Source organism: Mastigoproctus giganteus, chromosome 2 (genome assembly GCF_048544385.1).
Source record: "Mastigoproctus giganteus isolate SK-2022 chromosome 2, ASM4854438v1, whole genome shotgun sequence".
Lineage (NCBI taxonomy): Eukaryota > Metazoa > Arthropoda > Arachnida > Uropygi > Thelyphonidae > Mastigoproctus > Mastigoproctus giganteus.
This window is the reverse complement of record NC_143576.1, coordinates 228,823,833-228,840,250: the sequence shown is the minus strand read 5'-3', so window position 1 is coordinate 228,840,250 and position 16,418 is coordinate 228,823,833. Positions and strand designations below refer to the sequence as shown.

Here is a 16,418-nt window from a genome sequence, read left to right as displayed (position 1 = left end):
TATCCCAACAATATCTGCGTTTGATGTCTTGACTAGCACTTCAAGCTCATCAGATTTATTAACTATACTCCTAGCATTGGTGTACATGCAAGTATACATGCACCTGTTTCTACTCTTAGTTACTCTAAAACAGCCCGTGTATTTAATTGTTTCACTGTGACTTCCAGCAGTCCTGGAAATCTCCATTGCCTTGCTTTCCAGGCTGCTGCTCAATTACATTTCAATAGAAGCAGTGCAAGAATCACTTTTACCTCTGCCAGCGGCTACTGTTAATCTATTAGTCCGTGTATCCCCCCAAGCTTGCAGTTTTCCGACCCACCTAACTCTGTCTTGATAGCATCAGTAAATATTCTTGCACCATTTCTATTTAAGTGTGTCCCATCCCTGTAGAAGCAGTCTCTCCTGTCAACAAGCACAGAGTAGGCTGAAAAAATTCTACCCCTTGAGCCTTGCACAATCTCTCCAGGGCCAAATTGATCGACAAGGCTCTCATCATATATTTCCTCCTATCGTGTCTGGGCAGAATTGCAGACACTTTCAAATTCAATCCTAACTCACGGCTTTTTTTCAACATTGACCTGTACTTATTAAGTAATTCTGCTGGTCTCCTACTCTTAATATCATTAGTGTTAACGTGTACAAAGAAAACTCAAAAAATGTGTGCAGCAGTACATGTTTTCTGAAGGTTGCTAGTGTTGGCCATCACTACTACTATTACTAATTGATCAACTACAATAATAGTAGTAGTAATAGCGATATTGAAAAAAATATATATATATATAATACAATACAAATTTTGCTTCCCTCCTCGCATAGGTAACTATCCAGTTGACCTTTGAATTTATTCCAACTGTCAACCTCAACTACCTGTGAAGGCAACCTCTGCCAGCTATCAATGACTCACCAACTAAAAGAAAATTCCTACAATCTTGTCTAAACCTCTTCCCTTGTAATTCAGATTTATGGCCCCTAGTTTTTTCTGGAATTCTTATTAATAGTGAAAATTCCACCTTTATTCATTTTACTAACCCATCTCAGAGCTTTATTAAACTCAATGAGATGCCTGTCTGTCTACAACGACAGATGGAAGTTTGTTCCAGCAATCAAGCACCCGCTGGCTAAAGGCAAATTTCCTCACGTCTATCCTACATCTGTCTTTTCTCAATTTGAATTTATGCCCTCTCAGGTGATTATTCTGAGCAAGAGGAAGAATCCTATCAGCATTGAGCATGCTCAAACTATTCAACACTTTATACACTAATCTATCAGATCACCTCGCCTAGTCTCCAGACACTGTAATTTGCAAAACTTAAGCCTTTCTTCGTAAGAGCACCCCTTTGTTCCATTCACTAATCTTGTTGCCCTTCTCTGTACTCGTTCCAGCATCTCTACATCCTTCTTGAAATGAGGCCTCCAGACCTGTATACAGTACTCTAGGTGTGGTCTGACCATTGCCTTATACAAGGGAATAATCACCTCCTTATCCCTGCTAGAAAAATTCCTATATATCATCGACAATACACCATGGTCTTGGATGGCTAGCATGAATCCTTCAGTCTTGGGAAAAGCTACACATTCGTGAGTCAAGCATTGGAAGCCATCTTATCTATGTAGTCTTGATGGAGGTCATTGTAGTGGTTGCCATAGAAAGTGCATTCTTCACCGTGTGTGTGTCATTTGTCTCTCTTATGGCTTGGTAGATTGATGCTGTTTTTCCTGGAAGTAATCGTGCAGGTTCTTTATCACAGCCTTGTCTTGTTCAATGAGGGTCATTCAGTCCCCTCCCTTATTCTTTCCAGGCCATGGTTAGTTTCTCAATGGCTGACTTTCGGTGGTGTTGGCGGCTCTTTGTCATCATTATACTGGTTGATCTTATAATCTCCTCCAGCTCAGTATTGGTCCAATCTGAGATTCCAAAGGAGTATGTTAGTAGCTGATATTGCATAAGTGTTTATGGCTGTGATCATGTTCCCTCCAGTCAGCTTTGATTTTAGTAGGCTTCTTAGTGTCTGATGGTATTTCTCAGTCAGGCAGGCCCTGATCTCCTTGTGTTCTTACTGGTGAGCCTGCATCATCTCCAGATATAGGTCTCTCAACTGGAACTGACTCTGTTAGTGTTGTGTTGGTTGTGCTTTTTTAAAGTGTGGGAATTGTCCATCATGAATTCATTTCTTCAGGACAAACTCTAAATCAGCAGTACTGCTCAGGAGTTCTTAGGCAAGATATCAAGAGAGAACCTTCAGAAAATTGACACAGCCAGGGCTTAGTCACAAACTACTAGAGGTTTTCTCTCCAGGAGTTTATAACTTCAAATAACCTCTTGTTCCCCAAGATGAAATTGCAGCTCAAAGGATGGTATCTGATGACTTTTGTGAAATCCAGACAAAATTACAGGTAATACTGAACACGATCTCAAATCAAGTACTCCAGCTGTAGCAGAAATGCTGGCCTCTGTAAATTAACTCCAAAGGGGACTGACTACTTTGAAGATGGCAACACCAACCTTGTGATTAAGATAAGCCTACCCTTTATGGAACCAGTCCAAGTATACTTTTGTCTCACACCCACACAATACAATGATAGTATTATTAACTTTCAACAAGTTTTGAGGATCTTGTTGAATAGATAAACTTCAAAGATATTTTTGTGAATTAGACCTCTTAAATCTGCTAAGGTAATATTCTCATAAAAAAAAAAACTTTACTCTTGTTACTAATATGTCTAGAGTTTAGTGTTATGTATTTATATATATATATGCATGCATGTGCACACACATTAATTTTATTATTCTTAAATTAAAAAAAAAAAAAAAAACTTTTAGGGGCCAAAATCCTCTACATGTGCTAGCTCAATATGGCAAAGAGAGTGCTGCTGCTATCTTTGATATGTTTCTTGAATGTATGCCTCAGTATCCCATTGACAAAGCAGATGCTGAAGGTAGTACACGTAAGTATCTCTAAATAATTAAATTTTAACTTGTTTATGAAATTGCAAACAATGATATATTAGATCATTTTTTTTTTTTTTTATTCTTCAAAACGAAGAGAGTGCATGTTTGCTGGATCTTCTTCAGATTATGTTAATGAATTGATACCCTACACTATTATATAACATGGTAGTTAAGTATTAATATTAGTAATGGCCATATGGTGCAGGGAAGCCTAAGGCTTACCTGCCAGCCAAAAAAAAAAATAAAAATAAATAAATAATAATAATAATAAAATTAAATAAATAATTTATAAATAATAATAAGAGAAAAGGAAATAGACAACCTATGCATTTCTCTTCTCCTGTAGGTAACTATCCAGCTGACCTTTGAATTTCTACAAACTGTCAGCCTACACCTCCCATGTAGTTAATTTATTATTGAAATGATACAATTTAAAAGAATTGAGCCACCTCAATGCCAAACACTTAAACTATTTATGGCTGTTTTGGGAACTCTCTTCAGGCCTGTTATTGTGATCTGGAACTGGAGTCTTGGTCTGGTTGGGGAAGACTGGGCTGCCACAAGATATAATAGTATAGTGTCAATTCATTAACACAATAACAGAGAAATATATGCAGAAGGGAGAAGTGCCAAATCCTCTATGGTACTATTCATAGCTCTGTCACTGGTGAGGAGCTCTTTTAATCTGGTATTTCTGATCCACATTCTGGGAGCTCAAATATGCAGAGTGCTTGAGATGGACCCTCAATTGTACTTCATTTCTCTGCAGTGGATTGGTTAGAACAGAAGTTAAGGATACAATAATTTTTCTGGATGTCATGATGAGAATGTCAAAAAAATTGTGGGAATTTGTTTATCTTTATTTCCAAGGAGAGGGAGTTATTGGTGTTGTAAGAGGTCAGGAATATTATTTTTCTGTTGTGTGCTTAGAGAACCAATACATCAATTGTACACTGAACCTTAGCTTGGGGAACAGTAGAAAGTTTTCTAGGGCTGGACTCCACATCTATGATGAAAACCTTCAGAAAGGGTGACCAAAAGTTTCCCACACAGATTTCCTTTCCAATTACTTATTATTTCAAGTCATTAACACATTCACTGCCATGTAAATGTGAGAGAACTTGTTCAATGTGGTATAATTTTCAGAATGTTGGAAAAAATCAACATTCGACATCTGATAATTTGTAAATATAAAGGTCAAAAATTAAAAGTTTGGAATTCATTATTAAAAGCAAACATGTTTGTGCTGAGCTGTAAATCAGAACAAATCTTAAAATTTTATAAAACGTTTATTCATGTATATAAACTAACATCAACACAAGCAAAAAACAAAAAAATATATATATATGTACCAAAACAAACTTGGCATTTGTTTATAAATAAATCACAAGCATTACTGCAAAACAGTCAGTCAGTGTGCCAGTACTGAACAATTGTTAATTTCATCTGCCTTTATGTTTATGGCACTCATTGGTTGACCACTTAAGAATGACTGCTTATATGCATTAGCTCACATCACTCCTAGTGTTGTTTTATGTTTATATGCATGAAAGTAGCAAGCATGTTAAGTATTGTTCTGTTCTCCAATATAAGCATGAAATTTCTATTTATAAATCTCTATAGAGCAATGTACAGGGTTGTTAAACTTAAAGTATCCCCAAGTAGAGGGCTCTGGAGCAAGTTCTAAGGCTCGTACTGAAGAGAAATTTGGACAACAGGTATAATAAAGAATGTGCTCGCCATTTATTGGGAAAAAAAAAATTAGTTACAAAATTTGTCACTGTTTGATACTGTGGCAATACAAATCACTTGAACAGTACTACAATTGTTCAATGTGTCCTCCATTTTGGTCAACAACAGTTTCCATTCGAAAAACAGCATTTTCTACAGCAGAACGTAACATGTCAACTGGAATAGCCAGCACATGACATCTAATGCTGTCCTTCAGATCTGCCAGAGTTTGACTGTCACTTTTGGAGAATGCAAAGGGACCTCTTGGATAACTCGAGGGTTTTCTGTTGCCCAAATGCGACAGGTGTGCATATTCACTTGTCCATTTAAGCAGAAGTGGGCTTCATCACTCCAAAGGATGTTCCATGGCCAAGTGATATCCACTGTCATTCACGCCAGAAACTGAAATGCATATGTGAAACGAATATCTGCGTCACCATGCTTTACTTGCTTCTTGCCCTAATGGTAGCCGAGCATTCTGGTCTCTTGCCAAAGCTATTGGCCACAACTTTTGTCCATCTCTGCTCCCACCTCTGGACAGAGGTGGGAGCAGAGGGTTCTGTTGTCACTTCAGCCAGTGATAAAGCTGACCTGCTAGCAGCCCATTTTTCTTCCAACTCATGTATTAATGATCTTGGTAAAACACCTTCCACCTTTCCCAACACGCTCCATCAATGCATCCTGTGGTCTTTCATCAAAAGGATGTCAGAAGGATTTTGATGAATCTTGATGCTAAGAATGCTCCAGGTCCTGATGGTATTTCTCAACTTGTTCTCAAAATCTGCACTCCCGAACTTACTCCTGTTCTTTGCTGCCTTTTTTCACTTTCTTATTCCAAAGGTGTTTTTCCTTATTCTTGGAAATTTGTTCATATCCAGCCAGTTACCAAAAAGGTTGACATCCCTCCCATCCAATTATCGTCCCATTGCAATTACTTCTACTCTTTCTAAAGTAATGGAGAAATCCATTAACTGCCAACTCTTAAACTACCTAGAAACTTTCCATCTGATCAATGATCACCAGTATGGATTCCGTCAGTGTCGATCCACTGGTGATATTCTGGCTTATGTTACCCATTTGTGGACAAATTCAATAGAAAAGTTCGGTGAAACACAAGCAGTTGCTCTTGACATCTCAAAAGCTTTCGATCGTGTTTGGCATAAAGGTCTTCTAAACATGCTTCCATCTTATGGTTTACCAACTGTTTTTTGTAATTGGTTATCCAGTTTTCTCTCGGATCGCTTACTGAGGGTGATGGTAGATGACTCTGTCTTCTAACTTCTCCACTAATGCTGGTGTCCCCCAAGTTTCAGTTCTTTCCCCCACTCTTTTCCTCTTGTATATTAATGACCTTCTTCCATTGACTGAAAATCCTATCCATAATTTTGCTGATGATAGCACATTGCATTCCACTTTCCATTTTGAGAAACCTTGTCCTGCTCAATCAGCTTCAACTTCTCGAATATCTGCTACCAATTCCTGAAATGCCGAACTCCAAGTAATTCTCCAGTGTGGCAAAGACAACTTAGTTGATTTCAACCCTTCTAAAACTCAGTCTTGTCTTATATCTCGAAAAGAGGATTCTTCTGCTCCTATGCTTATCTTTGTGACACACCGATTTCTAGGCAAAATGATATCTCTCTTTTGGGGATTACTCTGACTTCTGATCTATCTTGGTACAAGCACATTACAAATATTGCTTCCTCTGCATCTAAAAACTTTGGTTTTCTCTTTCGCTCTCGACATTACTTTTCTTCCAAACAGCTGCCCACTCTTTACAAATCGCAAATCCATCCTACCATGGAATATTGTTCCCACATGTGGGGCATTGCCCCCAAAACCTTTCTCTGGTTTCTAGATTCCATTCAGAAAAGAGCAGTTATGTTAATTAATGATTCATCTCTAACAGAGTCTCTCCACTCGCTGTCTCATAGATGTACTGTTTCTGCTGCATGCCTCTTCTACAGATACTTCCATGGGCACTGTTCTTCTGAATTGGCTTCTATAATTAGCTCTCTCTATTTCAAAACAGTCCGAACATGTGCCACCACCAGCCAACATCCATTTACTGTCCAACTTCAAACTCACAGAACCAACTTTTCATCTTCCTTGTTTATTCATTCAACTGCCGTTTTCTGGAATAATAATTCTTCTGGGCTAATATTTGCATATCTTCTCTAGTAGAGGAGGCTTCTGTTATTAAATCTCAGTGGGCACCACCACCCAGACACTTTTTGAATCTTGTTGGCTTACTCATAGGTGGGCAGGCAGGTACCCTGATAATGCAAACATGCCATTACAGTTGCGAAGTTAATTTCGCAATATGAGAAATGCCAAATGGTGAACAGACTGATACTGTATTTAAAGATTAAATGCACAAGGCATAATATGATATGGGTTTAAATTAACTATATAATATTGGTGTAAATGCACCATAGTTTGCTGATAAATTTAACTACATACGTGTAGTGCCTACAGGCATTGTTTAATTTGGCTACCTTCACAACGAGATATCAGGTATTGCACTACTTCAAATAAATAACACTTCTTTGGCAGAGGAGGCTACTGTTATTTTTTCTCAGTGGGAACCACCACCCAGATGCTATTTATTCATTAGACGTTATTTTATTATTTTATTTTTTTCAAAGTAGTGCAATACCTGGTATCTCGTTATGAAGGTAGCCACAATATGAGATAAAATTAAATGATGCCTTTACACTACATATGTAGTTAAATTTATGGGCAAACTATGGTGTATTTACACTGATATTATATAATCAAATAATTAGTACATCACTTGCATATCTGAACCACATTTTAGAGGACAGTAGGATATTTTCCAGGGTGTGAGCCAGGAATTTTCTGGTCTGTGATGAAAACTTCCAGAAGGGGTTGACAGAAGTTTCCCCACACCAATTTAATTTACAGTGAACCCATTATTTTGAGTTATCAAATGTTCTATCCTCTAATATATGCAGTGAAGTTTCAGTTTATAAATCTACATAATGCAATGCCTCAGAGACATGCTAGTGAATTTAACATAGAATGTGTACACGTCTATGTTAAATTCATAAGTACACTTCTGATATAGTCAGAAGTTTCCAATAATTGAGCAGGTCTTCATATTTTAATTTTCTTACAAATTTTTATTCAAATTTGTTATTTTTCAAATATGCAGATTATGTTATTTATTTATTTATTTATTTTTTTTTATTTTTTCAATTTTGAACCTCCTGAATGATGCCATCATGTGTTTTGAAGAATATGCTTACATATTTGATTTTTGTAATAAAGATGTAATATCTTTCTTTCATTATTTTTTTTAAGTAGCATTTAGATGGAATTTAAGGCACCCCCAATTGTTACTGGTTGTTAGGTAGTTTGTTGCTGTATTATGTATCGTAGGTTGTGTTTATTGTTAAAAGAAGGTTAGGTCATTACTATAAATATGTAAATCTTTCGTGGTATTATTTCAAAGAGAATTTGTCCAAGAAAGAGGATTAGCTTACTTAAATTTGTTATTGCAATATAGAGGTTTGATTTGCATTAGCCAGTATTATGTAATTGAACAGAATGAAAACAAAAATAATAAATATAAATAATTGAAGCAAAGAACTTTAAGATACAGTTTATTGTATTTTGTAAAAAAAAACTGTATAATTTACCTGCTGCAGCATATAATATACATTAAATTAATTATTTATTGTTAGTTTGGAAGAAAAGTTTGGAACCCTTGTTCTGAGAATGCCAAAATGCAGCACTGACTAAAGCTAGATCTCTATTGAGTCCATTGAATTTTTGATTTGTTGTAGTTGGCAAGTATGTGTATATATCCTATTTGTCTGAGTTTCTGCTCCTCAACTGACAATATCTGTCATTTCAAGTGTCCTTTATACTAACTTGTCTGTTCTATGCTGGTCTTATCCAAAATTTCGTATTTGCTTTATTTTGGAATGTTGCCATGTTCATGCCTGCCAACTTCTACAATTTAGTCAGAATTTTTTTTTTTTTTTTTTTCCAGAATTTAGTCAGAAAGGACGAGTGGTACACTTATACCCAGATGACTAAATAAAATTGGCTATGTTTTGATATTTCAATATCAAAATCTGTTTTCGGGCCTGGATTTTTGGGTTTGGGAGAAGTTTTTGTATCCTCGACTTGACAACAGTAATGGAAAATTGCTACAAGGATTTCTGGAACAAACATATGTTCGCAGACTACTGCTGGATGTTGTACCACAACATTCTGGACAAAGTGTACCCAAAGGAAGACATCTGCAAAACATTGTTAAATTGTGCATATCTTTTTTTACAATAGTGTACTGTATTATTTTAACTGTGTATATAAAGTGTGTTGGATTTAAGCTGTAAAAGTGAAAAATGTAATTATAACCAATATCAATAATTAAATCATCTTAATTAACTTATATTATCAGTAGTGTGCTATTACAAAAATTACATGTGCTAGGAAAAATCGAGAAATATTTGAAAATCAACACACAAAGTTTGGTTGGAAAGTGTTTACATCTTTAATATATATAAAAAAAAAAAGTTTCATTTTGTTTTCCAGTGTTATTTATTCTCTAATTGGTGCAGTAGAAAATTTGTCTGCTAATTCCTAATGACTGGTGGAATTTGAAAACATTGGATAGATACTGCTCTGCTTTTTTGTCATGCTGTAACAGCTATATGATTTTTCTTTTTTTTTCCCCCTATTTTGTCACCTCATTTCATGTGAAAATGTACAAAGAGTCCAACATCACATAAAAATATACTGAATACTGAAATAAGGGGTTTAATTTTTTTTAGGTGTTTTGTCACTCAAACTTGAAACATTTATTTATGGCACTACTGTGTTACACATCATAGATAAGGCGTATAACAATTTAATGGGTATGCATAAGGTCAAAATGTTGTTTGTTCCTCGTATTTTGTGACCTGTTTGGGTAAAAAAATATATAATATTAGCATTAGTAGAGGCATACGATGCAAGAAAGCAAGCTTATGGCATCAGCAAAAAAAAAAAATAAATAACGCTCCCATTTCACCCCTCCATTCATTCCAAATGCCTGTCCAGCTCAGCCTTAAATTTATTTAGGCTATCAAATTCCAAATACCCGAGGGAAGTCAATATTAATACCTGAGGGGGGGGTCGTTTCCTTCTACCTGCTTATATTGTCCTTTTTTTAATTATGGGATTGACAAAAATTATGATATAAAGATAATGGATCTTTTCTAAATTTTGTGGTAAGTTTGGAAATTTGCATAAATTTAAGATGAGTATTAAAAACCCATAAACTCTATTGTTGTGTATAGTTAGAAAAGTACCTTTCTATGATTGGGTGCTTTTGGAAGAGAATGTTTTTGCTTGTAATATTACTTAGTGGAAATGCATGTGGCAATGCTCTGTGAGTGTGTGTGTATATATATATATATATATATTTCTTTTTAAAACAATTGTACAAGTTTTAGAATGCATAAGTAATTATTGAATGCGGTATCTAAAGCATTAGATATGACAAGAAAATCAAACACCTTTTCAAGCATAACTGTAAAAGCTATAAAGAGATTACAATTATTAAATTTGGATAATTGGTAGCTACCTGCAACTGTAACTAGAGGTGATGTTTCAGCTTGCTGCCTTGTGGGAGACGTTAGTATTCCATGCCCGCAATTTTCTGGGCATGAATCACATTCAAGAATGTCTTGAATTGAGTCTTCGAGTATTTATATCTAATGTATCTTAAACATATTAAGTTTTACAAAAAAAAAAAAAATAACGTTCATAGACATTTAATTGTTTTAACAGTCATGCAGTATTTCTTTTATTGTTGTTTCCTTTCCTTTTGAAAGAATGCTGACATTGATACTGAGAACATTACCGGCCACCTTAATCAGTGTGAATGTTTTTAATGCTTCTTTAGATGCCAGTGATCTTATATTATGAGAGTGGAGATTTATAACGAAACTTTCCTACTTTTTTAAATTAAAATTAGCATATCTCTTAGTTGTTCAAAAAAGCATATTTTATTATAAAACTGAAAACTAAAATTTAATTGTTCCATTTCTTTGATATAGCTGCATTTAGAAATTTCCTTTTAACTTGAAATCATTGCTACTTGCAACATTTAACTTTAATAAGTTTTTTAATATGTGATACTAGTACGTTTAACTTCTTAAACATTTAATTGGAAACTCCATTTGAATCAGTCAGTCAATTGAAAAAATATCTAACAGTGTTTTATCTTCAGCTTTGCTGTTAGCTTATATGAATGGAAATGGAAATCTCTGTCGTTCAATAGTCCGTACTGGAGCTTGTATTGGAACATGTAACAGACAAGGAATTAACATCTTTAATTATCAAGTAGCCACTAAACAGCTGCTTGGAAGATTGCTTGGTGAGTATAAGTTGAATTAAATGTTTTCACTTTATAGTTACTGAAATAATTGAAATAAGGTCAGTGAATCGATAAAGTCGTTAAAATTGTAGTTGAACATGTCTAAAATATGTATGAAGGTATGTTCCTGTTGTGAATTTTTTAGTGAATAAATGGGAATAAAAAAAAGCCTTATGATCATGTATATTTCATTGACTTATTTTAATTTCTGTCAGATGCTATATAAGTTTACTTTCATGCATCATTTGCCATTACTGTTACTGCTACATGGCCTTAATAATCAAGACAGAACACTTCTTTTAACCATGAGTTTCTCAGAGAATTGCTACTTTTAAAGAAATAACATTGCCAAAAAAATTACTTGTTAATGTCAAAAGAGATTTACTAATCAAGACTAAGAAATGTCAACAATGAAGCAGTTTTATGTGTGTTGGCATGCAGTATTAAAAAGTTGAAACTTCGATTATTTTAAGAAAATAACAGTAACCTTTGATGTTTTTATTGGTTTAAAAATAATGCTTGTCTTCATAAATCATGGTTAAGGAAAGTTGTTCCTTCTTGAGCATTAAGATTACAGTATTTATTTGTGGCAGTTTAAATCCTGTTACAAAAAAAAAAAAAAAAACAGAAAGGCAGAGTATTTCTCAATTTACTAATTTATTTCATAGACCATACAGCTTTTTCTATATTAACCCATCAGTTGTGGTGTGTAAAAATATTTGTTGTGCATTAATGACCATTTTGAGATTAGCAGATCTTTCTTGTCTGAAATATACACAAAATACATACTTGAGTAATTTTGGAAGTGATGTGTATTGTTTATGCAGAGTTAAGTAAAATGTTAAAAAAACACGGTAAAAAACACGACATCCCAAATAACGGAACATTTGAGCTAACAGCATATTAAGATCGGATGTTTACATGCAGCGCAGATGCCTTACAGTGCCGAAAAAAGAAAACGACAACTCACGTGATTACTGTATTTGTTTACATTTGTCATTTTGAAAGTGAATTCTACACTGATATCACAGATTATACCAGTGTTTTACATTTATTTTAAATTAAAAACCCCTCACTATGCTCCTAAAGTTAATAAGCCTCATACAGAGAAGAAAAGAAGAACAACATTAAAACTTAGTGACAAACTTGATGTTATCCAAACTATTACATTAGTGTCAACTGGAAAGTTAATTCATATACCCATGTGTATTGTGTGTGTTCTCTGGTCGATTTGTCTGTTTTGCTGGACAAAAAACCCCAGTTTCTGAGGAAAAAACCTTACTATCTACGCCTGAGACTGACTAACTCAGCCACTTAGTGAAAAAAGCCCATAAAAGTTTCTCGTGTCATTGGCGGGATTCGAACCCGGGCCTTTTCCATCCAATGTGGTGAGGATGATGACGATACCACTGTGCCACTCGCACAGACTAAACTTGATATAATAAAGAATATAGAATGGGGAATAAGCAGAAATGTATTAATGGCAGAATATAACATTGGATCATCGTGTTTGTTTTTAATGTGCAGTTAATAAAATCCCATTCTTAATCTCTCTATTTCTTATTTAGCCTCATTATTTCTGCATTAAATATATCAAAAATAAAACTTTCTAGGTAACGGAAAAATCAAAATAACGGCACCTTGAGTCACCGAAGGTGCCATTATCCTGAAAGTCTACTGTATTACTTTGAATTTTTGTACTTCTAATAGTTTTATGAAACTTAAATGGAAATTCGTAATAGTTTTGTGTTTATATTTTATGTCGTGTTTTTCTTGAACAGGATTAATAAAAATTTGGTTGTTTTTTTTTGTTGAAAATAACAAATATAAAAAGGTAACATTTTAAAATTTTTCTGTTCAACATAAATACTTACATTTATTAAGCATCGCAATTTATTAAGAAAAGTAAAGCACTGATATACTGCAAGTAGAATTTTTTTTAAACCAAAATTAAATATTTTTATTTTTCATAATAAAATTTCATTATGTAGTCCCTAAGGTTTTTCACAGATATTCTTCCAAATATGACAGGTCAGGAGTCTAAAATGCTGATGGAACTGATATTCAACTATCACTTGTGAGTTAAATGGGCTGAATTTTAGTGAAATCTAGTTTTTTTGCAATAACCAGATCCTGTGCTTATACCTTCTTGATGGTAGGACTATTAGTAACTCTGGGTACATCCCCATGTGCAGGTCCTGAAACACTGAATCTAGTATACTGGAGGTGATTGCCCAGATGTGAACTCCTGTAAACAGGAGTTGAGGTACGGTGTCCACATTATACAGAAAAATGCCATCCCTCTGTGTCATCAGGCAATACTAGTAGATAGATGACTCATCATCATCATCCATTGCAGTACCACCACTCTGCTTATTGGTGGCTTTAAATGATGAAATCCATGTTCAGTCTCCAGAGAAAAGTTCTAGCAACCCTCATTTCTTCCATCATGCAGTATGAGAGAGGTCTTTTGAGGTTATGATGGCATCGTGGCAAGATCCAGCTACTTGAACTCCCACCAATCCTTACATTTCAGGCATATAGCAAGTATGCAAGAAATTGTCGAGCTTGTATGCAAGAAATTGTCGAGGCCACATTACATCACGGAGCTAGGTATATTGCCATGTGTATGGTATATACAAAAATTTTACTTTATCTAATGAATGTGTCATGAATAGCCTTATCTTTGAAAAGATTTAAACCTCCCAAACTTCTCCTTATTCATTTCACAAATATATGGGGTCTTAGTTCCAATCTCAGTTGATTTCCATTTCTACCTACAGTCTGCTAAGCTCCACCTACTTTTCCTGACATCCCAATTATTGTATGCTTCAACCCACCCCTCAACTTAGTTTCCTTAATTGTTTGCTTTGTGATTCCTTTTTATTCAAAGGCAGTCTGCTGTGATATTCCTTGTCAGAAACTTCCTAATTTGTAATCTCCTATTGCTTAAAATCTGTTTACCCCATTCTGTCTAATTCATCTGTTTTTGCCTTCCTTTCTTTGAAACTCAGCTTTCTCCAATCTAATTTTCTTAACAGTGACATAATTTTTCTTAGTGATTTTAATGTTCCCATCTCCAGCTGACTTCAATTTTCTAGACAAACAACCCAGATACAGCTAGACAAGTTGCCAAGGCTTTTACAATTACTAATGACTTCACTCAGCTCAATTTCTATTCTCCTACCAGAATACCAGACAACCCTAACCCCACACACACTCAGCATACTTGATCTTTTTTCTCACAAACACTCCTTCAAACAAAATATATGGTCAGTGTTAGTGTTGATCTAGACTCCCCAGATCACAATTTGTGATGATCTTGCCTTTTACGTAGCCTATCTCTCTCTCTCTCTCTCTCTCTCTCTCTCTCTCTCTCTCTCTCTCTCTCTCTCTCTCTCTCTCTCTCTCTCATGGCCATTTGCAGTCTCATGCTGTTTGGATTTACAGGAATGCAGAATGAGATGATCTGCAAGATTCTTTTCGTCTTTTCCCTGGTTGGATTAATCTTCTGATGCCAGTGTTTGGAAAGATTGTATCAGTGAAATTATTCTTATAGGGATGAAATCTTTTATTCCATCTTAATACCTCATCCTTTATTTATCTTGGGTTTACAATATTCCTTATATACAATATACTAAGGCTGCTCAGGGTGAGAATGTTGCATATCACAACTAGTTTGCATCCAATCTCCAGCTTTATTTTCTATATACACCAAAGTTCACAACAATTGTAAAACAGTTATTAATCAATCCAAACTTAATTTTGAACAGGCTAAGAGTAAAAAACTTGTTTTTTTTTGTCCAGATGATAGTCGAGCATTCTTGTCTCTTGCCAAAGCTATTAGCTGCAACTTTTAACCATCTATGCCACTCCAAATTAAAACCTGATGGTTCTATTGCATCCTCGCCTCAGCTAAAGATGAAGCTGACTTACTAGCATCCTATTTTTCTTCTAACACTTGTATTGATGATTTTGGTAAACCCGTCCTACTATACCCAGCACACTTCATTCAATATCTCCTGTAGTCTTTTCACAGAAGGATATTAAAATTATTCTATCCTGGTGGCATTTCTTAATTATTCTCAAAATCTGCATTCCGATATTGATCCTATTTTGTGTCACCTTTTTACACTTTATTGGTGTTTTTCCTTCTACTTGGAAATTTGCTCATATCTAGCCAGTCCCTAAAAACGGGCAACAAATTTCTTCCATTCGGTTATTGCCAATGAGTATTTCATAACTTCCCATCTGATCAGTGATGCCAATATGGATTCCATGAGTGTCGATCAGCTGGTGATATATTGGCTTATGTTACTCATCTTTGAACAAATTTGAAAAGTCAAAAAGCAACAAGATCAACTGCCTGCGTTTCACGAAGCAGGTGGAAGTTGGAAGCTACTTCCATGGTTGCTGTTTCTTCTGAATTGTATTTGTAATTACTCCATTCTCTTCCCAACCAGTCTAAACATGCACTGCAATCAGTCAATGTCCATTTATTGTCCAACTTCAAACATACAGAACCAACTTTCTTCTTCCCCATTAATCCCTTCAGCTTCAGATTTCAGGAACAACCTTCCTTCACATGTATTTCCTGAAAATTACGATCTACAGAAATTCAAGTCTAATGTTAACAAATATCTTTTTCTGCCTTCCAAACCTTCAACCCACAAAAAGTACTAAGTACTATAGCTTTTGTGTTTGGAGGTTTCATTTAAAAATTAAAAAAAAGGTGGGTGCATGTTTGACACTATACTGCTATGTTTCTTCCACTTGGGGGACACCACCACTACCAGTTTAAATTAAAATATCAAGGTTTTAGTACCAAAGTCTTTAAATAATAGTAATGCTTTCAGAATGACCATTGCCAATCTTTAGAATGGATGATTCCCAAAAAAAAAAAAAAAAAAGTTACAGAAAGACATCAGAATAGGTGTAAAAATCTATGAAAAGTCAGAACTGGGGGAAAAAAATTAAATTATATAAATAATTAAAAGGAAAAAAATGCCACATTTACCTGTTCTCACATAATCACATAACTCAACTTCTTGTGGACAGATTTTCATGAAATTGTATATTTAGTTCTTTTAAGTTCATTTAGAAATTTTTGTTGAGCCATCCCAAATTTCTTTAAGATTAGACAAACAGAAATCATTTTTTATTTCTTTTTTCCTACAGTTTGTATGTAAAAAATAAATATTTATATTAAACATGGTTTCAATGCAATATTGTTAGCTTTAGACAGTCCATGCATACTTCGTATGTATTGTTATACAAGACTCAAACATGATGTAGCTTGTGAATGAGATATATAATATATAGAGAGTGAGAAGAAGAGCC

General features: G+C 34.7%; 1 protein-coding gene across 1 annotated transcript in view; it reads left to right on the top strand.

Moving 5' to 3' along the window:
- LOC150090216 (ankyrin repeat and FYVE domain-containing protein 1) overlaps positions 1–16,418 on the top strand; it is a 199,065-nt gene that overhangs the window by 167,339 nt on the left and 15,308 nt on the right. Inside the window, exons 20-21 of the mRNA XM_090369021.1 lie at positions 2,822–2,946; positions 10,932–11,078. Coding sequence (XP_090225147.1) covers positions 2,822–2,946; positions 10,932–11,078 — 272 coding nt within the window. The remainder of the gene's footprint in view (positions 1–2,821; positions 2,947–10,931; positions 11,079–16,418) is intronic.